This window comes from Candoia aspera, chromosome 1, assembly GCF_035149785.1.
Source record: "Candoia aspera isolate rCanAsp1 chromosome 1, rCanAsp1.hap2, whole genome shotgun sequence".
NCBI lineage: Eukaryota > Metazoa > Chordata > Lepidosauria > Squamata > Boidae > Candoia > Candoia aspera.
The window spans coordinates 40,513,923-40,538,640 of NC_086153.1; the positions used below are offsets into that span (position 1 = coordinate 40,513,923).

At 38.3% G+C, this 24,718-nt stretch overlaps 2 protein-coding genes across 4 annotated transcripts in view; one reads left to right on the forward strand and one right to left on the reverse strand.

The window, feature by feature from the left end:
* Positions 1 to 14,018, forward strand: part of PIGF (phosphatidylinositol glycan anchor biosynthesis class F) — a 28,962-nt gene extending 14,944 nt beyond the window's left edge. For both annotated transcript variants that reach the window (XM_063302719.1, XM_063302726.1), the window contains exons 5-6: positions 5,037 to 5,145; positions 13,669 to 14,018. In XM_063302719.1, the coding sequence (XP_063158789.1) occupies positions 5,037 to 5,145; positions 13,669 to 13,782 (223 nt within the window). In that variant the 3' untranslated portion in view covers positions 13,783 to 14,018. The remainder of the gene's footprint in view (positions 1 to 5,036; positions 5,146 to 13,668) is intronic.
* Positions 8,727 to 24,718, reverse strand: part of RHOQ (ras homolog family member Q) — a 36,848-nt gene continuing 20,856 nt past the window's right edge. Inside the window, exons 3-5 of one of the 2 annotated variants that reach the window (XM_063302745.1) lie at positions 19,338 to 19,502; positions 16,502 to 16,597; positions 8,727 to 14,359 (exon numbers count right to left, since the gene is read on the reverse strand). In XM_063302745.1, coding sequence (XP_063158815.1) covers positions 14,327 to 14,359; positions 16,502 to 16,597; positions 19,338 to 19,502 — 294 coding nt within the window. In that variant the 3' untranslated portion in view covers positions 8,727 to 14,326. Of the gene's footprint in view, positions 14,364 to 16,501; positions 16,598 to 19,337; positions 19,503 to 24,718 lie in introns of both variants that reach the window. The other variant, XM_063302737.1, reaches the window with a different exon arrangement.

Genomic DNA, 24,718 nt, shown 5'->3' on the forward strand with positions numbered 1-24,718 from the left:
AGCCAACCTAGCCATAAAGATAACCAAAATTTCTGCCTTCATGGCAATCTCTAGAAGAGTTTTCTATAAGATAGTACAACCATCACATCAAACCAAGATTTATCCTGTGGCTCTTCCCAAGTGGCAGTTCCTTCCCTTTTTTCCTGCTTGGGTAAATTTAACCCATAGGCTTGAACAAAATGGCAGACTATAACTTGTCTTAAGTGAAAGAAGAATGGAGATGGGAAGATGTAGGAGCCACAAAAGGACTATTTTAATGAGCAGCAATGTATAAGTACTTTAACAATAAAATGTAATGCCTCATAATTGCATCATATGATTTTTTTTTTGAACCTCCAATAAAACAGCAGGTGCATATGGAAAATTTTTATAAAAAATCAAAATCTTTGAGCATTTTATCCTTTCTTAGAAAAGAATGAGCCACACTGGATATGTAGAAAATAGTATTTTAAGAGTTATGTTTTCAGTATGGAAAAAAAGACTTCACATTTTAAATCATATAACTCCCACTTGACTCCCTTGCTAGCTCTTCCATTATTTTATTATCAGCATGGAATTAAACTGATTCAGAGTTGGTGAAAAGAAGGAATATTGCAGAAATTATCCTAACTGAGGGAGATACAAGGTTTTCATGTTGTGGGAGGAAGCTCATTTCCATCATCAGCAGAAATAGAAGTGCCCCTTAAAATATTACCCAGATTGTACTTTATTATATGACACATAATTACTGAACTTTACAATGTGACAGGTTTTTAAACGTATTATAAAGAACAAAAAATGAAGTAATTTTTTTTTAAATTATCAGCAGCAAAGCAAATTATAGCCCAGTCTGGAAGCATATGAATAGTGTTTTGCTGATGCTCTAGTCATAATGTTTGGACTTGATGGAAAACATAAATTAAAATGACTGGAAAAAGACAATAGAGGGAGTTTACTTTTTTTTTTTTTTGCAGATTGTCATGCCTGACTAATCCACCTAAAGATTTTCAGCAACTAGTAAAAATGAAATGTAATTTTAAAAAATTCCTAAAAGTTTCATATCGAAAAATGTGTATGTATAAACAATTTGAAAATAAAATAAAATAAAATGGTTGCCAAAAACCTATCAACCCTTTCAAAATAGTGTTTTCATAATTTTTGAACAACATAACGATTGAGCCATGGAACAGTCTACATTCAAAAGGGAAAGTGTGATTTGTATTGCTGCAAAGGCCTAATAAAGAAGTAGCTGTTGTGCATAGAAAAAAACAAAATGCTTTGAAATTTTGGGACCACAGTTTGAAAAGTAGAGTGGACTTGTGTGACAAAGTCCTAATAATCTCCTTTATGCTTTGTGAAATATTACTAATGGAAAAAGCACTCCCAAGAAAATGAGATAGTTTCTTTTCTTTTTTTTTAAATAATAAATTTAGGGCAACTATGGTATTCTTCAGAATGTGTAGTTTATAGGTCCTATCATTTGTTTTAGTAAGAACTATTAGAAGGCATCCCGTTAGAGATGGGTGGTAATTTTGTTGTTTATTCATCCAGTTGCTTCCGACTCTTCGTGACTTCATGGACCAGCCCATGCCAGAGCTTCCTGTCGGTCGTCAACACCCCCAGCTCCCCCAGGGATGAGTCCGTCACCTCTAGAATATCATCCATCCATCTTGCCCTTGGTCGGCCCCTCTTCCTTTTGCCTTCCACTCTCCCTAGCATCAGCATCTTCTCCAGGGTGTCCTGTCTTCTCATTATGTGGCCAAAGTACTTCAGTTTTGCCTTTAATATCATTCCCTCAAGTGAGCAGTCTGTCTTTATTTCCTCAAGTATGGATGTTAGAGTAGAGACTGAGTCAGAGGATGAATGGGACAGCCGGGAAAAACAGCTAAGCCAAGCTGAGGAAAGAAGACTTAACAATTTAAAAAAAGCCTCCGAGTGGGAAGAAGCAGAACAGCTGAAGGAGCCAGGAAGTGAATCGGGTTCGCCACCACCAATCAGCGCTTGAGAGTGGCGTGTGGCAAGGAGGGCTGTGTAACGAGAAGCCCGATTGGCTCCTACGCAAAAAAGGCGAGAAAGCCGAAGATATAAAGAGTGCCAGAAGCCAAAGCCAATTGTCAGAGACAACCGTTCCTCTTTACAGCCTCACAATTTCTCCTCAGCGTGTTCAGAGCCGTCTTTGAATTCAGAAAGCAACCTTGATCTTGATAACCACGATCTTCCTGTAGAGCCTGTCATTCTTCCGCCTGCCTCTCCATTTGTCTTGGCTCCTAATTCTGCATTTCCTCAAGGACTTAATTACCTCAGCAGTCACTGCCGTTTCTCTGCCTTAGAACACTTTGTGCAGTGGGGCTTCAACTGTCAGCCTCTGACATCATCATTCAATTGTCAGCTTCTGAATTCAGCCCTGTTGTAATTATATCTATACCTTTTGCCCCAGCATCGTATACTTCAAAAAGCCACTGTCACCACCTCACCTTAGTCTGTCTCAATTCTCGTTCTACCATTGATTCATCTTGTTAAATACTAAGATCACCGGGTTCCTCTACCTCAGCTTCTGTATTAATTCCACTCCCTCGGAACCGCCCTGTTTAACGCCTCAGAGTCAACGGCTTCTACAATCTTCAACCAATCGGTAAAATAGTACAGTGCAAACAATCCATTTACTCCTCAATTGTATTCTGTCTGTTGCCTATGACTTTCTTTGCTTATACCTTAATTTTAAGAATCAATTTTCCCAGAGTTAATTACCTTGTACGTAGAATCCATTCTTTTTCTATTCAGAATTCCATACTGAATTCAGTTTCAAAAATTGAAATAATAAATTTCTGTTAATTATTAGACCTTCCACTGAGGTAAAATTAGCTTATTAAAGAATTGTTATTAATTCAGAGTCTATCGCCTAAACAGGACAATGGACTGGTTTGATCTGGCAGTCCAAGGCACTCAGAATTTTCCTCCAGCACCACAGTTCAAAAGCATCAATCTTCCTTCTCTCAGCCTTCCTTATGGTCCAGCTCTCGCAGCCATATGTTACTACGGGGAACACCATTGCTTTAACTATGCGGGCCTTTGTTGTCAGTGTGATGTCTCTGCTCTTAACTATTTGATCGAGATTTGTCATTGCTCTTCTCCCCAGGATTAAGCGTCTTCTGATTTCCTGACTGCAGTCAGCGTCTGCAGTAATCTTCGCACCTAGAAATACAAAGTCTTTCACTGCCTCTACGTTTTCTCCCTCTATTTGCCAGTTATCAATCAAGCTGGTTGCCATAATCTTGGTTTTTTTGAGGTTTAGCTGCAAGCCAGCTTTTGCACTTTCTTCTTTCACCTTCATCATAAGGCTCCTCAGTTCCTCTTCGCTTTCAGCCATCAAAGTGGTATCATCTGCATATCTGGGATTGTTAATGTTTCTTCCAGCTATTTTAACCCCAGCCTTGGATTCCTCAAGGCCAGCACGTTGCATGATGTGTTCTGCGTACAAGTTGAATAGGTAGGGTGAGAGTATACAGCCCTGCCGTACTCCTTTCCCAATCTTAAACCAGTCCGTTGTTCCGTGGTCTGTTCTTACTGTTGCTACTTGGTCGTTATACAGATTCTTCAGGAGGCATACAAGATGACTTGGTATCCCCATACCACTAAGAACTTGCCACAATTTGTTATGGTCCACACAGTCAGAGACTTCAGAATAGTCAATAAAACAGAAATAGATGTTTTTCTGAAACTCCCTGGCTTTTTCCATTATCCATCGGATATTGGCAATTTGGTCCCGAGTTCCTCTGCCTTTTCTAAACCCAGCTTGTACATCTGGCAATTCTCGCTCCATGAATTGCTGAAGTCTACCTTGCAGGATCTTGAGCATTACCTTACTGGCATGTGAAATAAGTGCCACTGTTTGATAGTTTGAACGTTCTTTAGTGTTCCCCTTTTTTGGTATGGGGATATAAGTTGATTTTTTCCAGTCTGATGGCCATTCTTGTGATTTCCAAATTTGCTGGCATATAGCATGCATTACCTTGACAGCATCATCTTGCAAGATTTTGAACAGTTCAGCTGGAATGCCGTCGTCTCCTGCTGCCTTGTTATTAGCAATGCTTCTTAAGGCCCATTCAACCTCACTCTTCAGGATGTCTGGCTCTAGCTCCCTGACCACACCGTCAAAGCTATCCCCGATATTGTTACCCTTCCTATACAGGTCTTCCGTATATTCCTGCCACCTTTTCTTGATCTCTTCTTCTTCTGTTAGGTCTTTGCCATCTTTGTTTTTGATCATCCCATTTTTGCCTGGAATTTACCTCCGATGTTTCTAATTTTCTGGAAGAGGTCTCTTGTCCTTCCTATTCTATTGTCTTCTTCCACTTCCACACATTGCTTGTTTAAAAATAATTCCTTATCTCTTCTGGCTAACCTCTGGAATTTTGCATTTACTTGGGCATATCTCCCCCTATCACTGTTGCCTTTTGCTTTCCTTCTTTCTTGGGCTACTTCTAGTGTCTCAGCAGACAGCCATTTTGCCTTCTTGGTTTTCTCTTTCTTTGGGATGTATTTTGTTGCCACCTCCTGAACAATGTTGTGAACTTCTGTCCGTAGTTCTTCCGGGACCCTATCTACTAAGTCCAGTCCCTTAAATCGATTCTTCACCTCCACTGCATATTCCTTAGGGATATTAGTGAGCTCATATCTAGCTGATCTGTGGGTCTTCCCTAATCTCTTTAGTCTGATCCTAAATTGTGCAATGGTCTTGTTTTTACTGACTGTATAGATGTCCGCCACCTTTGGCTGCAAAGGATGTAGTCAGTCTGATTTCAGTGTTGTCCATCTGGTGAAGTCCATGTATAAAGCCGTCTCTTGGGTGGTAATAGGGTGAATAGGGTGTTAGAATCTTTAACTTCTAAAATGTCAGCTTTTTTAGAAAGACTAATAGATGGGAATCTTTAAATGAGTAGCTCATATTTTGTAATATTGCAGTCCTGCATAGATAAATCAAAACTATGGGTGAGTAAACAAATCAACCAATGAAGAACAGGCAGTTTTAAGGAGTAACTTTTTTTTCACTCTTTTAGGGCTATGTCCATCTGGGATAACAATCTCCAGATTATCACGATATGCAGTGTGGTGGGAGCATGGCTTGGAGCATTTCCTATTCCACTGGACTGGGACCGTCCATGGCAGGTTGGTTGCTCTATTTTATATAAATTAAAAAATTTTAATCAGACCATTTCCATCCAGTCCCATGTTTAGTTTGCAATTATCTGACTAGTTCCATTATAAAAGCGTATGAGCAAATTGTCAAGTGTCTTTCCTGTTTTGCCTTCTAGCATTTTCTATTCAGAGACTGCTGTCTTTAAGATTTAATTAGCCTGAAAAAGAGCCACTGGTAGATTCTTTTTTCCTCTAGAAATTAGCCTAATCCTCATTTTTCAAGCTTTCTCAGAGGGCTATCACAAATCTTGTATTAATGAATTCAGCTGTTGCAGCCATGCCTTTTGAAGCTGAGCACAGAATTTCTAAGCAATCTTGTGCTTGACACATTGAAATATACAAAGTATGATGTGGCCATTTAGCTCTCTACCTCTGATGCATTTTTAATTGTTTTTTTTAATTTTATAAGTTATGACTGGTATTTATTTTAGCTAGATCTTCTTCAGATGATCAAACTATAGCCTGTATTTCAATTCTGTAGGAACTAGCAATTTACAATAATCACTTCAAGGCAGGTTACCATAAACAATTCAAAATCAGTCTGAAAAATTGCAATACAAGAAAACACAGCCCAAAGCAATTCAATAGCGTAAGATCATTCTGGACTGCAAAAAGGAGAAGATAATTAAGCTTGACCCTAAAATAAACTGTCTTAATATGTACTAGCCAGCATGATGCTTGGGGTTGAGGCTGATAGGTCTGTCAGAGAAGGAATTTGAACCATTTAAATACCTCCACTGTAAAGGCCCTTGAGAACAACATGGTAGAATGTTTTCTTTAGCAAGCTGTAAGTGGATGAAGCTGCTTTCTCAATGTGAGTTACGTGGTTGTCAGAACCCTTTCATATGTGCTCAGTTCAAACAAGGCTAGTTTATGTTAATGTTAAAAGTTAATGACATTTCTCGAGTTCAAGCAGTAGCCAGTCAGCATCCAGCCCATTAATGTCACGGAGGCCATGTGCTCTTACATCCTCTGAGAATTGGCCTGTGGTGTGCTGTTACCTTCCATTAAAAGCACTTAACAAACTGCATTTGAAATGGCTATTGGCTCCAGATTGATCTTTGAAAAAGCCATAGCTGAGCCACCCTGTGCCGATAACATATTTTGCAGTTTTCCAACAAGTCCTTAAGCATTTTGCTGCTTATAGGAAAAATGAGAAGCTGGCAGGATTGCAGGAAAACTGTACATTCATCTGTCCAAATTACTGTTGGGGGTAGGGGAATAAACTGATTCTGTTAATAATGTAAAGTGGATTAAAATATTCTCAAAGCAGATAAACCCCCAACTAGAGGGTAAGATATTTGGCATTAAGCATTCTGAATCTTGTTAGATTGAACAGAACGTCTAATGTAAATGTAGTCTGTTAATTACTACCCTTGTACAGTTTTTCACCTCAGAACTAAATGCAAATGATCTTGCTAGATAATTCAGAAGTAATAAATTGAAGATTGGGATGCTAGTTTCCTTTTTTTTTTTTTAAGAAGCATACATCTAATTATATTCCCACATATTTTTTACACTAGATAGATCTATGGTAAGTAATATGCATCAAAATATATAGCAAATTGAGGATAAGCTCGTAGAGGCAACAGCACAAGAAACCAGGACATTAAGGGGAACACCAGTGCCCAGCTTCCAAGGTGCCATGGCTACAGGAGGGAGGGAGGAAATGCCATGAATCAGGATGAGGTGTGAGTTCCCATTAACAGACAAGACTGCCCTCCACCTCCCAGTTTCAGAGGAAATGCTGCAAAGCTGCCTTCACCATCTTTTTTTTTTCTGGCAGGGACTGAGCTGGTATTGGCTCACCTTTCCAAAATTTTACGGGTACCCAGAAGCACAGAGCCAGTCTTACCCAGCAGGGTGCTTGAGGGCAGAGAGGCCTCTGTTGAAGCAAGGGGTATTTAAACAGGCTGATTGGGGTATCACCTTTCATGCATCAGAGCTCAATTTGTGGGTGAAATGGGTTTTAGTTCATGAAACCCTACACAAGAATACCTGATAGTATTTAAGATACCTCTTGATTCCTGGAAGCTTTAGAAAGCATCCTGATAATAATATTTTGTTTTACCATAATTTCTCCTCTAAGAAGCCACCGGAAATGGCTAGGCACACACTAACAAATTTAATTATAGGCGTCGTGAATTACAAATTGACAGAACTTTCAAATTCACCACCAGGCTTACTTTATTTTCTTTATTATCCTCTTAATAAGGGATAGTGAATGAAAGTATGTATTTTAATGTTGCAAAAGCAGCTTATAAATAAAGCTTTACCTCAAAACTGTAACAAACAGATGAGTCACTGGGATGAAAGACAGTTTCTGCTGAAAAAACAAGGCTCAAGAAATAATCAACTGGGTCATTTATATTCTTTTAAGAACCAGTGCTTCCAAAACAATAAATAGAGAATTGACTCATAGAAAAAGGAATACTTTTACTGGTGAAAGAAAGCATAGCTTTGGATGTTGCAATCTACTATGTCATTTAATTTGCACAATTTCCTGTGCAGAAATCCGCAAAACTTATACAGAGTTCAGGTACTTGATGCTTCTTCTTGGCATCAATTACAAAATGATCCTCTTGGTATGCATTCTGAGAGCTCCTGAAATCTTGAACGTTGCGGCTCCAGGATTGTACAGTAATAATGTGTATATATTCAAATAGCCCTTTCTGGTTCTTTGGATTTGCCTTAAACTGGTGCAAAAGTAAAGTCTGTTGCATTTTTTGTCAGGGCTTATTTCTAGAGATCATGGCACTCCTAAAACCATTTCTGCAGTATCCATAAGAGAAGGGGGGACTCTGTGGCTCTCACAATGCTTCTGACATTTTTAATAAAGAAAAAGTGTGGGAGAATGGAAAAGTGATGACTGCACAGTAACAGCAGAAGAATGCTTAGAGAGGGAGGGAGTTATTTTTGTATTTCTAGCTTGGGAAATGATTTTCACAGCAGAGGCATTTGGCATCATAGAGTTTTAAACCAGAGAGAGTTGTAGTAGCAAAAGACATCCAAAATTAATTGATGAGAAATTATCAAGATTCTCAGCTTTGAAAATTTCCCATATAGTTTGTCTGTAGAGATAGTGCTAACTTCTGTAAATCAGTACATGTTTAAAGAAGCCTTGTATCTAAGTGATAGAAAGTGAGCCAAAGGATACTGTGCAGCACTTTTCTCCCATGACCATATTCTCTTCCCTGCCCTAATTGGAAAAAAACTGCAGCCAATGTAGCCTTATTTCCAATTTAACTAGGCTTTGGTCTCCAAAGAATCCTGGCTATGCAAGGAGCAAGAAACAGCCTTTAGCAGTATTAATCTCATTAAGTCTGAATGTATGCGCCTATTGCCCTTGGCTCCTCTGAGTTGTGTTAGGAAATCTGGTGTGTACTTTTGTGATAGACTTACGAGAAGGAAGATGTAATTAAGGCGATAGCTAGGAACATAGCAAACCAATGACCTTTTTAAGAGTAGATGATCAGGTTCAAATATGCTGGGTGTAAAGGGATTGAATGATACAAGTTTTTCATACACAGACTAGTACACCATTGCCTAGATTGTTTTATTATTGTTTAATGTCTGGTCAATTCCTGATGAAATTGAAGTTATTTTGAATGAAAATGTCCATTGGAAATTCAGCCTTCACCAGGCCAAAAATGCAGTATGTTAGCACTGAATAAACACTATTTAACATTTTGCAGAAAATATGCAATGCCATGTTACTGAACATGAATAAGCAAATCTTTGGTTTGAAAAGCAGGCATGACAGATTGAAACAGTTACTTTTCTCAGGCTGTAAATAAAAGGCAGAAGCAAGGTCAGTAAGAGTCCCTAAGGCACCTCATGAAAATATTACTATCATCTTGACTACTCTTCTAAAGACCTCCAAATAATCCTATACAACACTAAACGCACATTTAGTGATATGAAGATTAAGCACAAAAGATCAAATCAAAGCAGATTACAAACAACAAAGAAGTTAGTTTGATGAGTAATATGATGAAAAAATTAATGGCTAGGAGAAATTGTGGAACAGTAAGATGGCTTTTTCCTGCCTGTTCTCTTCAAAACTAGTTCTGGAATAGCCTTCAACCTGGAGCCCCACAGGTGGGATAGGATGATATCTCAGAGGTCTGTCAATTGTATTTCCAAAACACCAGTAAGGGAAAGCTGTTCTAGAACTTGTGTTTGTGCATGCATTTTGCAAACTGGAGACAGGAGCTAAATGCCACCCAGACAGAGAAACAGACAGACAGTTTAGCATTCTATTGCCTGGATTACATTTCGTATGTTGTCCAGGTGATTAGTGAAAAACAAGATGAAGGACAGGGGATTGTAAATTGTGCCTTTCATAAAGGTTAAGGAAATACAGTGTGTACCTATCTTAGCATAGCAAAAGGCACTGTAAGGATGGCTTGAGCTTATAGCATTCTACGAAAGAGTAGAGATAAGCTGCAACAGTGTTTTTCTTCATTTAAATAAAAAGTTGGCCTCTGTTGTGTTATTTGGGCCAACAAGTTTCAGAACTGGAGTCAGTTCATTAATCAAATAATTTAATCTTTAATTTTGGCTAAATGTTTAAAAGTCTGTATCAAAATAAACCATTGGTATCAAGAAAGATTTCTCAACCCTTTTACTTTTTTTTACTTTTACCTTTTACTTTTACTTGAATAAAGAGTAGTTCAAATAAGTTAAGGCCCGTGGATTGGGATAGCAGTGCTCTGCTTCACATTTCTGGTTTACCTAACTGGGTATTGCCTTACATATACATATTGTAAATTATATTCTAGTAAAGACTTGTCTGTACGAACCCCCAAGCAGGTAGATCAGTTTTCCCAGCCTGGATGTACAATACTGTACTTCATTGCAAGAGGCAGAATTCCTAGTTACATTGGCCGAGAACCATGAGAGTTATTGTCTTAACATATGCAGTCATAGATTACTACATGAAAATAGTTGAAAGGAGTACTTCCAGTGGGGCCATGGCGAATGAACATCCCTGAACAACAGGGACAATATTATGGCTGAATTGGTGGCTAGATGCTGGATCTAAGCCTCTGAAATCTCTCCGGAGAAAGGAGGGATCATGAGATCGCCTGTACATATTATGGACAGCTGCTACTCATGAGTAGACAGCAGGAACTGATGTTTCTGCAGTGGCTTGTGCGTTGAGCAGCTGGGAATTGAGGAATTTCATCAGGCTCACAAGTGTAATATAGCCTCTAAGGACTTTACGTTCAACTGATCCTCATTTCTTAACCACTTTTGGAATTATTTTATTTTTAAAAAAATACTGAGAACCCTCAGAACAGCACGGTGATGAGTTGTTTAAAATATTTTTTTTAATACTTGTGACGGGGGAAGATACTTCATATTTTTTCTCTTTCTTTTTTCTCTGCTATACTTACATTTTTTTCTTGCACTTTATATTTTTTGTTCTTAATTTTTTGTAGTTCCTATTAGTTTTTATCTGTACAATTGTAATTTCTGCTAAAATTATTATTAAAAAAAGAAAATGGTTGAAAGAAGAGGTCTACAGGTCAGGCCCACTGATGTACAAAGGGGTCCACTGACAATCGTCAGATGCAGGAATGATGGGGTGATTGTTGAGAATATCTGCATACTTCTAACACCACAGAAATAGTGTGGATCACTGTACATCATCAATTCATATTAAGAACATACAGTGATAACTTTTAGATTGGAGCAGATAATGATGACAGCTGCAATGTTATATCTGCAAGTCTGAAAGTGAGAGCAAGGCATTCCCAGTTCAAGCTAGATTGTTTACACTGTGTATACATGCAAGAACTGTATGGTAGCACAAAGCTGGTTTTTGGCCACAAGTTCATCATTCTAAGAATCATTTTACAGTAGCTAACTTAGAGCAGAATAGCTGTGGCTCATGGCAAGGAAGGCTATTGTGCTAGCAGCTTGCATTCATAGGTTAAGAGTCACTTTGCTAAGAGATGCAAACTCAGCAGAGTGGAAATAAATGTGGGCTTTGTTATGAAAGAAGTAGCCCTATTCAGTGGCTCTCATGTGTAAGCTTTATATATGAGGAGATGGAGGTGGGATGAACGAACTCTTCCTCCCTTCCCCATTCTCGCTGCTTCTGTATGTGATCGGCAGTTGTACAGCAAGACACTTCCTGGGTTACAGAATCTTTGAACAATTGGCTTCAATGTGGAGGATGCAACAAGAGCACAAGGGAGGAGTAGAACTAACTAGCCCCCCTTCCTCTTTTTTCTCACATGCAGAGCTCAGGCAAAAGGGGAAGCACTGAATAGAGCTAATGCCTCTTAATGTCTCTCATCTGCATCTCTGCAAAAGTCTGCCATTAATTTTCTCTTTTATAACAAAGTTGGGGTAATTAGCCAGCTCTAAACTAATGTTCTTAAAAGTATTCACTGAAATGTCTTTATTTTATATTTATAGTTTGTAAATTTCAAATCTGAAAGCTCCTTAATAAACTCTAATCATTTTTAAAATTTAAATCATTTTCAATATGCTTTAACAATGAATTTGCAAAGGCAGGACACATTCATAATTACCAAAATGCAGTCCTGCCAACCCATCCATTCCCTCTGTGCCAGCAAACCCTTCCCTGCTGCCATTGCTGAGCAGCAAAAATTAAAGAGGGAAACTGCTCCTTGGAGCTACATATAAAAATCCTGTTGTATAACTCCACCCATATTAAGCAGCTAACACTTCCTGACTTGCCCAATAAAGATAGCTTGGACTGGATTTCACTTAGAGAAGAATGATGCTCAAAATGATGCCCTGTCCAATTAAGGAACTCAACTGATTGCCTATCCATTGTAATTCGAAGCAGCGTTCATTTGCAATGCATTCATTTTTATTACACTGTGACATTTAGTGAGTAATCAGTAAAACCAATTAAAACTATTTTATTGACTAAAAAGGTGCCCTGCATGTCAGCCTTTTTTTTAACCTTAATTTTTGTGTGTATTTATAAAAACTTTAGGAAGGAGGCACTATCCTGGAAGCAGCATTCATTTTTTTTCCACATTCTGAAGCTTCCTCTTCTAAGATAGGTTATGATGGGCATTATCTGAAAATAACAAGTATGCTTTCCTTCTCCGTGAAGTTCTTTTTTTTTTTTATTCAGATGCAATTCCAGTTGATCAATCAGCTGATTTGTTAAATTAGTTATCTGACTGATTGATAACCTGACTTGACTGATAGCCATTTACAAGTGGCATAGTATCTTTATTTTGTTCTGGGTGGATCTGGCTAGCTACATCTGATTTCACCCATCACAAACAGATCTTGGAGTATAGTTTCAAGGCTTAAATTCAGTTAGTGGTGCATAAACGGGATTGTGCTACCATGTTTATGTCTTCATCTGTTTAATACTGACTAGGGAATTCCACATAAATATCTGGCACTGTTCCTGGAATTTTTATCCTTACATATTTCACCTCTTGATTGAACACACAATATTGGGATATTGTGGAACTGCAGCTCCACATTGCCTATACAACTTGGAATTCGAAGTGCAGGTATAACACATAAGCAGCAAATATATTTCAGGAACTGCCAATTAATTTCATTTGAGAACAGCACTGAGAGGGAGGGAGGGTTAAAAAAGAGAGATCAACAGTTTTACAAAGGCTGGATCTAGTTCCAATCATGGGAGTATTCTCTAAACCAACTTCTGCTCAGATTTCTGTTGCTGGTCAAAAGGGGCATTTTGGTATAGAACCCAGTACCCATTTCCCTAATATTCTGGAGCAGCAGCAGCTAAGAAGACTGCAGGAAAAGTGATGAATTGGGAAAGACCATCAGTTCCTCAATTTTTTACAGGGATTCTTCTCCTGGGTCAGACATCTCCAGTGATGGAGAACCTTCTATCCACAGAAGATGGATGCTCAGATCCAATTCAGTATGCTTTCTAGCATGATAGCAGAACTTTATCTTGCAAATATTTGTTGCTATTGCTGGCAGAGAAAGGTCATTGCGTGAAGCAGTCATTATCATGTGTGCCCCTGCCCTTCCCTCTGATTTATGGTCTCCTTTAATATGTTTCATTCAGTTGTGCTTCAATATCAAATGTGTTATCAGAGCTACCTAGGAATGAAAGAATGCAGTAGGGAAGGGAGAGGGAGAAGCAATACAGACAGTTCTAACCATCCATGCTTTAAAAAGTTAGCAACTTAACTGGAAAATAAGAATACATCAACTGCTCTGACCACAGATGCACCACATATTTCTTACCTGGTTCTGATCAAGCATCATATGCAATAGCCAGCAGCTAGTTACATTTTAATGCACATGAGTTTAAAAACTGTACAATTGTTCATATTCATAACAAATGCTTGATGGCTATTACCATTTTTTGGCATTCTTGGTAAAAGCAGGTCAAGCTTTGCAAAGATTCTGTACCCCCTTTTGGTTTCTTTCAGTTATACCAAAACCTTGTGCTCATTAAAGTACATCCTTTTCTTCTTCTAATACAGCATTTTCCTCTTTCAGGTGTGGCCCATCTCCTGTTCACTTGGAGCCACCTTTGGCTATGTGGCTGGTCTCCTTATTGCATCTTTGTGGATATACTGGAATAGGAAGCAGCTTACATATAAAAGCAGATAACTGGCACAAAGAGGAGAGGCATTTTGATTGTGCAATTCCATGAAGACTGCACAGGGGTATGGGCAAAGCAAAAGGCTTTCCAAATCTTTTCAGAGCATCGTGGGGCTTTGTTCCTCTTTTTTACAGCATGGTCGACATGCAGTGACAATGTGATCATACATTTGTTGTGTGTCCTAAATTATGTTACCCCTGAGAGATTGTACCTTTCTTCCCATCTGAATAAAATCTTCGCAGTAGATGGTGCCTACTTCTTCACACATTTGTGATTTTCTCCCTCCCCCTCTGGGGTTCACCAAATGCCAGTTCCTAAAATCAGCTTCCCTGTCGGATCAGTGGATCTCTTAATAAGGTGTTGCTGTCTTGAAGTGTATATTTGCACAGTGTCAGAAGTTTCACAGCACGCGTGGCCATTGTCCCAGCAGCTCTCATGTGATCAGGCAGCAATTAATGCATCTTGAGCCTATTCTCTTTTTCATTGTATGTTTCTTTGGAGTTAGAATGGCTATAATGGCTTCATCAAAAACAGTCTTCAATCCTTTCTGCGTTAAAGCTGAGCACTCCACATAGCAATAGGCTCCTATCTGTCAAGAAAACAAATGCATTTAATAGCTGCACAGACAGTGGCCATCTTCCCCAAACTCTATTTGCAAGCTCGGGGGGCTTTCATTTTTATTGAAACATCGATGTTCATTTTTTGTTCTGTCTTTGCCCTGAGAAGAATGTTCCAACACTCTACCTTCCAGAAAAAGAAGTTATTCAAGTTTGTCTTTTGGTGACAGATTTAGAATTCTTTTCATTACATTCAGGGTTTGAAAGAAAAACATTAAATGCACTGGAGTTTTCAGTTTGTTTTACTATTGGCTGTATATTTGTATCTGAGGCATTTTAGGAAGGTGTAAAGAGCAAATGAAGTGTACAGATATTTAACATATACACAGAGATTACCATCAGGCAAAAAATTGTCTATGCCCAAATACATCATTGCACCTGATACAATATTATACTTCAAAAGCTTTAAAAATTCAGGTGGTTATTTTAATTTTCTGACTCATATTTTCACTGTGTTCCATTGCCTTCCATTCAAGTAAGTTATTTTTTAATTATTGAAAAGTACTAAATGAACTCTCCTACTTAGCAGTATTTAATACTATATTTTATTCATGAACAAAACAGCTGTATTAACAGATAAGATTATGTAGTGCTTAATTCTTACATAGCTGCCTTTTAATGCAGTACCCAAATCTGCATTCTTGCCTCTCCTTTTCACTGAAGGAGACCAAAAGTGGCACTGGCTCATTTGAAAAAAAAGTCATACTAGGAGTTAATTCCCTGAGACTGGGCACAACTGGAATTTTGGGAGCACATCCTGGCCATGCTCACGGGTACTGGCAGCTGGCCATGCAAGGAATTTCAGGTCTGGAAAGAAGTCACATACTGAGGAAAATGGTGGAGAAATGCAGTATTAAATTTTACGGATTTAAGTGTAAGAAAAGTGAAAGTTGAACCAATGTGCAGAAAAATGCTGTGTTTGTAATTAGTAGAGCTGAAGAAAAATGTCTGAATGCAAATCCTCCACACCAGCCCTCGTATGGCCTCACTGTCCACAGTTATGAATGGGAAGTATAGCCTAACATAACTGGAGGGTATTAGGTTAGGGATGAATTGCTGTTATACAGTTATCTGGGAATAATTGAACTAAATGGCAATTTTTTTTCTCCCAAACTTTTTTTAACTGTCAATGCTACACTAAAATTTGCTGATTTTATTTATTTTTATTTACTTGTTCGAGTTACATCCTCCAAGAACTCAAAGGGATTTATATGGGGATTCCTTTCGTGTTGCCGTGAAACAGCAACTTTCAAAGTACTGTAGGTTGGGCTGACAGTCCTTGCAGATCCTTTTGTTGCAAGTCTTTTCATATAGAAAGATAAAATAAAGGTAGGGGAAATACAGTACACATAGTACCAAGCAAGATCTATATATGGCTAAAACTCTTGTGTCTGTCTGTCTGTAACCTAAGTACCTCAAATGGGCTAACTTACAGAATGTGTCCAAAATCCAGGACCATTATTCCCATGGGATTGAAATTTGGGAAAGTTGTGGCTGCTTCAGCACTGCCTCACTGCTGCAGTCAGCCGCAGTCACGTGATTGTCATTTCCAATGCTCCCTGATAGCTTCCCACAAGTCAATGGGGAAGCCAGCAGGAAGTCTAAACTCGATTGTGATTGCTGACACTCCCTGCCAGCTTCTCACAAGCAAAGTCAGTGGGAAGCCGGCAGGAAGTTTCAAGTCCAAGACCAGTAGGCAGGTTAGTGGCTGCTCCCATGTGGGGAAGGGTACGCAGGGGTGTGCTGTGGGTCAGGGAGGGTGCGCGAAGATGTGGCAAGGGTTGGGGAGGATGTACCAGGGTGCACAAATGCAGCGCGAGTACAGAGGGACTGGGGGAGGGTCCGTGGGTGGGGGAAACTTACTCAAGCAACTTGAGAACTTCCATGTCATCTTCCCCATTGACTTCCTCCCTGAAAGCTTCCAACAAGCAAAGTCAGTGGGGAAGCTGGCAAGTCAGAAATTGCTCCCACTCCCTCTGCTTTTTTGCCAACCCATGGTCATTCTGTTGATCTGTTTAGGTAAGTAAATACCTCTGAAACAATGACCCAACTGAAACAATGACCCAAGGGTCACGGGTTGTCTAGTTTGAACTCTAAATGTCCAGCTTACCTCTTTTGCTAACTTCTGTCCCTGCTCCATAGATACTGGTTTTTCTTTCATGTCATTTAGCCTTGCTAATGTTTTAGGATCATCACGAAGATCAATCTGTTAGGAAAGTTACAGTAAATGTGTATACTTCTTTCTACATGATTCAAATCCAACTTTACATCATAGACTTTATTTAAAAAACAAGTGGCTCCAATACAAGTTAACAATGCTGATGCCTCACTGAACACCTTGGGATTTAAATTAGGCATATTAATACGGAATGCAATGGATTTAACTGCAGCTAACTCATTTAATCTATAACCTTCGCTTTAACTGGAATCTTAAGCCTACTTCCATAAGGTACACTGTGGTACAAATGAACTGTGTTCAAATGTAGGAGGCCCCATCACATTTCCAGAGAATGACCTCAAGGCATATTGTAGCAACCTCATTTAGACTAAGCAGCCTGGAATCTAGACTACTGATCTCTAATCTGGTTGTCGTCTTCCTCCATCAGATATGCTGAACTAAAATTCCCAACATTTTAGTTTAGCATATAAGAAGCAAGAATACACAAGAAGCCAATAACTGGAAGATGAGAGGCAGGGACTGCTTAACCTTCCCACTTAATTTTCTTTCTTCTGCTGACTTGTGAGACCAGAAATCAATTAAGAAGCAGCTCAGAGGAAATTTGCAGAAGAAAATAGGTAGCTGGAAGAAAGGCTAAATGTCCCCCAACCCATTCTTGGTTATTTGTTCATTCATTCATTTATTCCATTTAGGTACCACCCAAGTACAGAGAAGATAACAGATGTACAATTTACATCAAAAAAAAAGTAAACAAGATGGCAAATCCAGCCAACGACACAAAACATATACCACACACCTAGCAAGGGGCTCCATCCACCTTAGGCCAGAGCCTGGGAGAACAGCCAAGTTTTCAAGGCCTCTAGAACACTACCTGGTGGGTGCTTCAAAGTATCTTTAACATGACTACTGGTAAACTGGGGTGCTTGTGAAAAAATTATTTCATAGACACAACTGCTCTTTGCAGCTTCAGAATGAGTTCTGGACCTTTGTGATTTCATGGATTCGGGTGTTGAGAGTCAAGCCAATTTATTTCTAGCTCAGCTGTGGTGTACTTCAAGCCACAGTAAAACTTGTCTTTTCTTGGAATTGCTGCAGCTTTATGGAGCTAGTTTGTTTCTATATTTGTGAGCTCCCCACTGCTGATTCTAGCAGGTCTTTCAAGGTAAGAGTGGTTTGATGGCTCTGCAGCCAACTCATTCATAGAAATCATTCAGACATTTTTGTATAAAGACCAATGGATAGGTGGGGGGTGGGGAATACAAGCAATTTTTAAATTTCCTTAGTGCAGAATAGGGATTAGGGGATTTCCAGCCTTCTAGCATAAGCAGGGCAGTAAATGCATGAAATATTTGCTCATTATTATTAGTACATGAAGTCAACCCACTTTTCAAGGATTAGGGAATAGGAGTACTGTTGATATGCCCACAGTGTGTAGTTCTGTCTTGAATATCAGAACTAATTTCATGGTTAACATTTCAACATGAAAAAAAGAGGGAAATGGTAAGATGCATAAATTGTGAATAAAAACTGGGTAAAAAAGCAGAGTCTGACTGTGCGGTAGTATATATGTAGGACCATATTGGTGTGTTTCCAGAGGAGGAAGGTACTTTCTTACATTTCTATTTGGAAAGCCAGTGGTGGGCACTGAGCCCACAAACTGCCACAACCACGGGGGTAAAAATGGGTGAACCAATTCTTCCCACCCAGAGGGTACACAGAGTTGTATATGTGTATATTTATCAGCAAAGGAGACTCGTTGAAGACCACAAGACTCTTCTTTCCATCCAGCTGCAGCATGTGATACCCATGCTTGTCTGAATCATCTGTTTGATTCCTGTAATTGCTGCTTTATTGTTTATGAGCAAACACCCTTTTTGTTCATAAGCAGAGCACATCAAGATGCAGAGCTTTGCTTTCAATTTAAATGCTGAAAGAAGTTTTAAAAATTCATAAAGAGGACAAAGGGGGGTGGGTATTCTCAAAGGACTTGGTTCCCTAACAAGAGCAACAAAAGTAGATTGAGATGCAGTTTTGTTCTCTCTCTTCATTGGGACAGTTTCTCCATTCCATACTTAATCTTTCAAGGCCTGTTTACAACTAATGGTGTTAATCACAGAAGGACTAGAGGGCTCCAGTTGTCCCTTCTAGCTCTAAAATTAGATTGCTTTGGATGCATTTCTTGTTATTTTAGTTGCAAACTAGAAATATAAGCCTACATGCTTGGAGAGAGCAAGGGGTGAGGAAACTAGTTGCTGGAAAGAGGGAGAAGCTAGATTTATGTGACAAAGGAAATTATAGGTATTTGGACTTTACTTCATTCCAATTGTAAGTGGTACCTATCAGGTTAAGCCAAATGTTTTATGGGAAAAGGGTGAGTTTTGAAAAGAATTTTCAGGGAAAAATAAAAATGGCACTATTCTGACCAGGGCTTCATTGCATAAGAAAAAATTAGAATGGGCAGAGCCCCTGAAGAACTTAGGAATCTCTTTAATAGGTGATCTTAGTAGAGTTAGAGAGGTGAAGATCACAGGAAGGAACATGCCAGTGATTTTTAAAGATTCTGAGAATATTTCAAAGGCAAAGGTAAGTGGTGCATGTGCTTTTTGTAAATGAGGAAGAAAATATCTGTTGCTATTTCCATGGCACATTCTCACCAACAGAAATAGACATATATGTAACAACATAACATAACATAACATAACATAACATAACATAACATAACATAACATAACATAACATAACATAACATAACATTCAAGCTACATACCTGGGTTCCAACCAATAAATAAGGTACATTTGGTGCATATTCTTTAAGTTCTGGTACCCATTCCTCCTTCACATTCTGAAAAGAAGCTGGATTTACCACGGAGAAACAGATGAGGAAAACATCAGTCATGGGGTATGACAGCGGTCTGAGGCGATCATAGTCTTCCTGAAGACAGACATTTATATATACACATATTACTTTTCACTAAAAACTTGAATTTTGATCACAGTCTTTTCTAATAGATACGTGTTGGTGTTTCTAAGCAATCACTGTCTCAGTATTACATGCTGTATAAACTGAGAGTTAAAAGCCCCTTCCAATCTATTGCAAAATATGCATTTCCCCTACTTTTGGTCAATTCAGATGGTAATACTACTACAAAAACTAGACAGTGACCTTCCCTATCAACTGCTACAATATACTGAATGATGGATATATTTTTAAGAATTATTTCACACACACACACACACACACTAGAAAAATTATCTTATTTTTCAAGACGTTAAGCCAAGCTGCGGCTGTTGTCTGATTTTAACATTTTTGTGGATAGTGTCTGAAAGAACAAAAAACTGAATGGAACTTCTTGCTTCCTTGGTGAGGTCCTCACCAAAATAATTTAAGAGCATTTTTTTTGGATCAGGTCAAAGATTTATGAATACATTATCCACACTGGCCAATCAGATGCCAATAGAAAGTCCACCTGCAGGATTCAAGCACAACAGGGCCCTCTCCTGATATTCCTTAGCAGTTGCTATCCAGGACTCGCTGTCTCAATCCTGGAAATAGCCTAAAGCAGCTGTCACAACTAATGGCTGTCTTTAACCTCCATTACTTTATCTAATCCCTCTTTGAAGTGGTCCAGGTTAGCAGCTACCACATTTTGTGATAACTGTTTGAATATCTGATATCATATATCTGTCTTGAATGTTTCATTATTCAGCTTCCTTGCAAGGGACTGGGTATTCTTATTATATGGGATGAAAACTAATCCCTTCTCAGCTCCATTCATGATCTTATACATCTCTATCACATGGTATCTCAAACACTGCAGTGTTGGCTCATTGGAATCACCCTCCCCTTTCACATGTTGCCTCTCTGCAGCTCTAGAGAAGAAATACAAGGTATGTTGTAAGTTTTATTACTAATTCCTTCCATAAGGATGGAATTTGCCTTTTTCACAGCAGTTGTATGTTAACCTCTACTGTGGAGTCCTTGGTGCTCTCTGAGCTTGGTTGTTTGCTGCAGATGTTTCATTACCCAACTAGGTAACATCAGAGCAATGATGTTGGGTAATGAAACATCTGCAAGCAAACAACCAAGCTCAGAGAACACCAAGGATTCCATAATTCAACCCTAAGCTACATATATTCTCTTCTATTGGAACCTCTCTGCCATAACTCCAAGTCCTCTTCCCTGTTCAGTCAATTTCAGTTGAGACTCTAGCAGCATATATAAGTTTTTAGTCTTAATATGTATCACTTGCTCACACTGATATTTGACATTTTAAAGCCTGATTTGCAGAGATCCTTTGAGAACTCCTCAGTATACCCTTTTTGTTAATCACTCAAAATAATTTGATGTTTTCCACTATCTGTACAGCCTCACCATTTATTCCTAATTCTAGATTATTCTTCAATAAGTTAAAAAATAGTGGCCCCAGAACAGACTCTGTTTATAGTCCTACATTTAAGAATAAATTCTCGCTTTTTTGAGCATTTCCCCAATGAAGTAGCACTATGGCGTGAACAGCACACTACCATAACCATTTATTTTACCTTACTAATTATTAAGAGAGAAAGTCCCTGCTTCTGGTCTTTGGAACATAGATTTCTAAAGCTAAGATTGCCAGTGCATCATAATGAACCTTGATTTTGGATGTCCTAGCTTAAAATAAATAAAACTAGTAAGAGTAATGAGACCTGCGATTAAGCATAGCAAGAATGGAATATGTTTTGAAGAAAAACTTTATGAGGCTTTTCATCTTAGTTTTGCTTTAAAAAATTACAGAACAAAAATATATAAAATCTGAAGCTGATAAGAGCACATTCTTCATTTCTCTCAAAATACAATACTTTCAAGATCCGGTGAAACAGTTAAGAATGGAAGCAGATTTCAAAGAAAGCAAAAATTCACACAACACAATTAACCTATGAACTTTACTGTTACTGGATGTGGTGAAAGCTACTAGCAGTTTAAAAATTTATTAGATCAATTCATGGAGACTACTAGCCATAAACAAACAAAAAATGCAACCATGTACAAAAGACAACCTCTGACTTGTGACAAACAAGCCACCTGGGACATTGTAATTTTTATGTTTGTAAGCCTAGCTTTCTCTATTCCAGTCATTGTATCCAGGAAAACATCTTTTCTGGATGGAGAACACAGCATATCTGAAAGTAACTCCATAATTGTGAATTAAATCTGTTTCCAGCATATACAAGCTGTTGTGAGACTGAACATAGAAACATTTTTAAGGAGCTAGAAGTCTTTTAAGAGGGACCTCATTTCTCAAGATACACACTGGAACTGCCATTTGTATGTATTGGAATTCAATTCCAATAATACACAGAGCATCATGGCTATGCTGGGATTGGTTCAACAAATCTGGACAACAGAAGGTTGGGGAAAGCTAGTATGTAGACATTACAGTACTTTTATCCCTCTATCGATTATGCGAAAATGTAATATCTACACAGGACAATGGGATACCTTGACAGATAAATGTAGACATAAGGAAGGCTGATCCCCTTTAAATATGCTTTAATTCTCTGTAAATTATGATTGGGTAGACTCATTAAACTAAGCAATAATGTGATTTGTTTAGTTTTGCTTTGGCATGATGTACACATGGGTTTAGTGAATAAACTATTGTTTATTTTAGGACAGCAAGCCTCATTTTAAAGCCAGTTTGTTACTGACTTGTTGAATTCAACTGTAATTTTAAGTGATGTTTGAATAAGGATACAGGACTTGTTTATGGTTTCTTAGCATATTTCTAGTTGGCTTTTGTTACTGACAGCACTGCAACATTTAAAAAGGTATGGATTTCAGTGTTAAGGGCACGCAAGTTTGCAGCAATTCAGCAAAATAAATTACCAGAACTTTAGACACATTACTAAACTCATTAAAAATAATAATTGATGGATTAAGAATACCATTTAACAAAAAGTGTACATGCTTGATTGTCAGCCTATACACTTACTGCAAACAATTACTTATTCTCTAATTGAGATTAATCACCGTGGCCAGCCCCCAAAGACTTTATATAGCATTTGGACTTTATATTGAATTGTCAGGATACTTCTACCACAGATCAGAGGATGAAAGTTATTCATCTATTGTTCAAGGCATGATGTTTACTGGAACCATCTAGAAGATAGTTCATGACCAGTGAAAAAATACAATGATAGCAGCAGACATACTTCTGCAGAGTATACACTATACAAGCCATCTATATAACAGGATACAGATCAGAGCCCCTCTACTTGCACGTTTCATCATTTTGAAAGTGGCTTGATTTATTTGTACTGTTCCGACTGGTTGTATCACTTCAGGAAGCATGTAGGAATTTGCCTATTTCCATGGAGGTCATGCAAATCTTTATGTTATACAAAAAAATAACATGCCAGGGAGAAGAAGAGGCTTCTTTCCTGACATGTTAGTTTTCAACATGCAGAGTGCTTTTTTCATATGTGTGATATTCAAACAAGGCAATATCTACTTACAGGTGAAGTCGATTTATATATTGCTCATTCTAATACTATTTTTCTCTATTTTATAACGTGATTTGAAAGGTAGATTGATTCAGTGTGTTTTTCACTGCCTTAAAAGGCGTCATTCCAAAAGCAGATGAGAGAAAAGAAAAAGAACTGAACCAAAGTGGTATCAAAGCCAGCTATCAGTTTCAGATTAGACAGCTGAGAGCTTACAGATACAGCAAGAACTTCTCATCCAGGAGTTCCGGTAAAAAGCTATCATACAATCTTCCGCAAATGGATGCTCTCCAAAAATCACCTCAAATCTTATGAAATCAATGAATCTCATAAGTTTTGTGCACTCTCTCTCCTGATATCATGGACAAGCTTTTTACAGTCCCATGTCCAACCTTAAGGATTTCAAAAGAGAAGAGATTACTGTACACAGTTTAGAGATAGAAGGAGGCATGAGAAAGGAAGTCAAAATAACACCACCTTGATTTTGTTTAGTCTAGGATGGGACAGAGAGAAACTTGGACAGGCTTTCAAGATTCTGTTATTATACCTTACAACAGTAAAGTAGCATTCCTGGAATTCCTGTCTAGTTTCTTGTCCTGACTTATGTCAAAGGGCTGACAGTAATTAACAAAGGTGGACTAATGGTGTGACCAGTTGTAAGGCAGCTTCCCATGTTCAACCCCCTCCCAAACTCTCTGATCAAGAACTGATCTGACACACATACATACACTTCTCCCAGCTCTGCGACAAACAAACGATTTCACAACCTGTGTATCAAGTGTACTAAAGAAAATTATATTAATCTTCTTTTGCGTTATTTATTCTTTCCCACCCTTCCTCTCTTTCTTAAACCATTTCATATCATTTTTTGTGATGATTTTTTTCTTTATTCATCAGAGGGCAGATATTCAAATCTTTACTGAGACTGTACTTAGAAAACTGCATGTAACCCTGCTCACTGTATCTCTAAAAGGATATTCGAGAATTGGAAAAGATGCTGAAAAGGGCAACCAAAATAACTGTTGATGGAGCCATTCTTCTGTGAAGAAAGGGGCTACTAAGACAAAAAGAGAATAAGGGAGGGGCATGAAAGGCAGATGCAATTATTAATAGCATACAGAAAGTGGCCAAGATACTGCTTTCTCCTTTCTGACAAAACAAGAACATATGGTAGACATCCAAAGAAGCTAATTAATCGGAGATTCGGAGCAGAGAGAAAAAAATTCCTCACACAAGTAATAGTTAAGCAACAATATTTGTTTCTTTAAGGTGTTGTGATTCCTTCCTGTAAACTCTCTCACCCCAGGACCTGCCCCACCAACCAAGACAAGCCATGATTGTTTTCACTGGTATTCCCATCCATCAGTTTATTTTCCTCCAAAAGGAGGAAGATGCCTTCCTTTTTCCGTTTAAATGAAAACACCACAAGGATAGTTGAAGCCCATTATATTGGTAGTCAAGCTGTAGAAATTCAGGCCTTCCAAGGCATGTTACCAGATTACACCTGACAAGACATAAACTGGCGTAAAAAATGAAATGTTTAAAATAGTATTTAATTTATTATTATACTCAGGAATGAAGCTGGGTGTTGGTGATGCAGAAAAAGGTTCAGGATTCAAAAAGCCAATGTAAGCAAAAGAACAATGGGCAGGTCCATCCAAAATG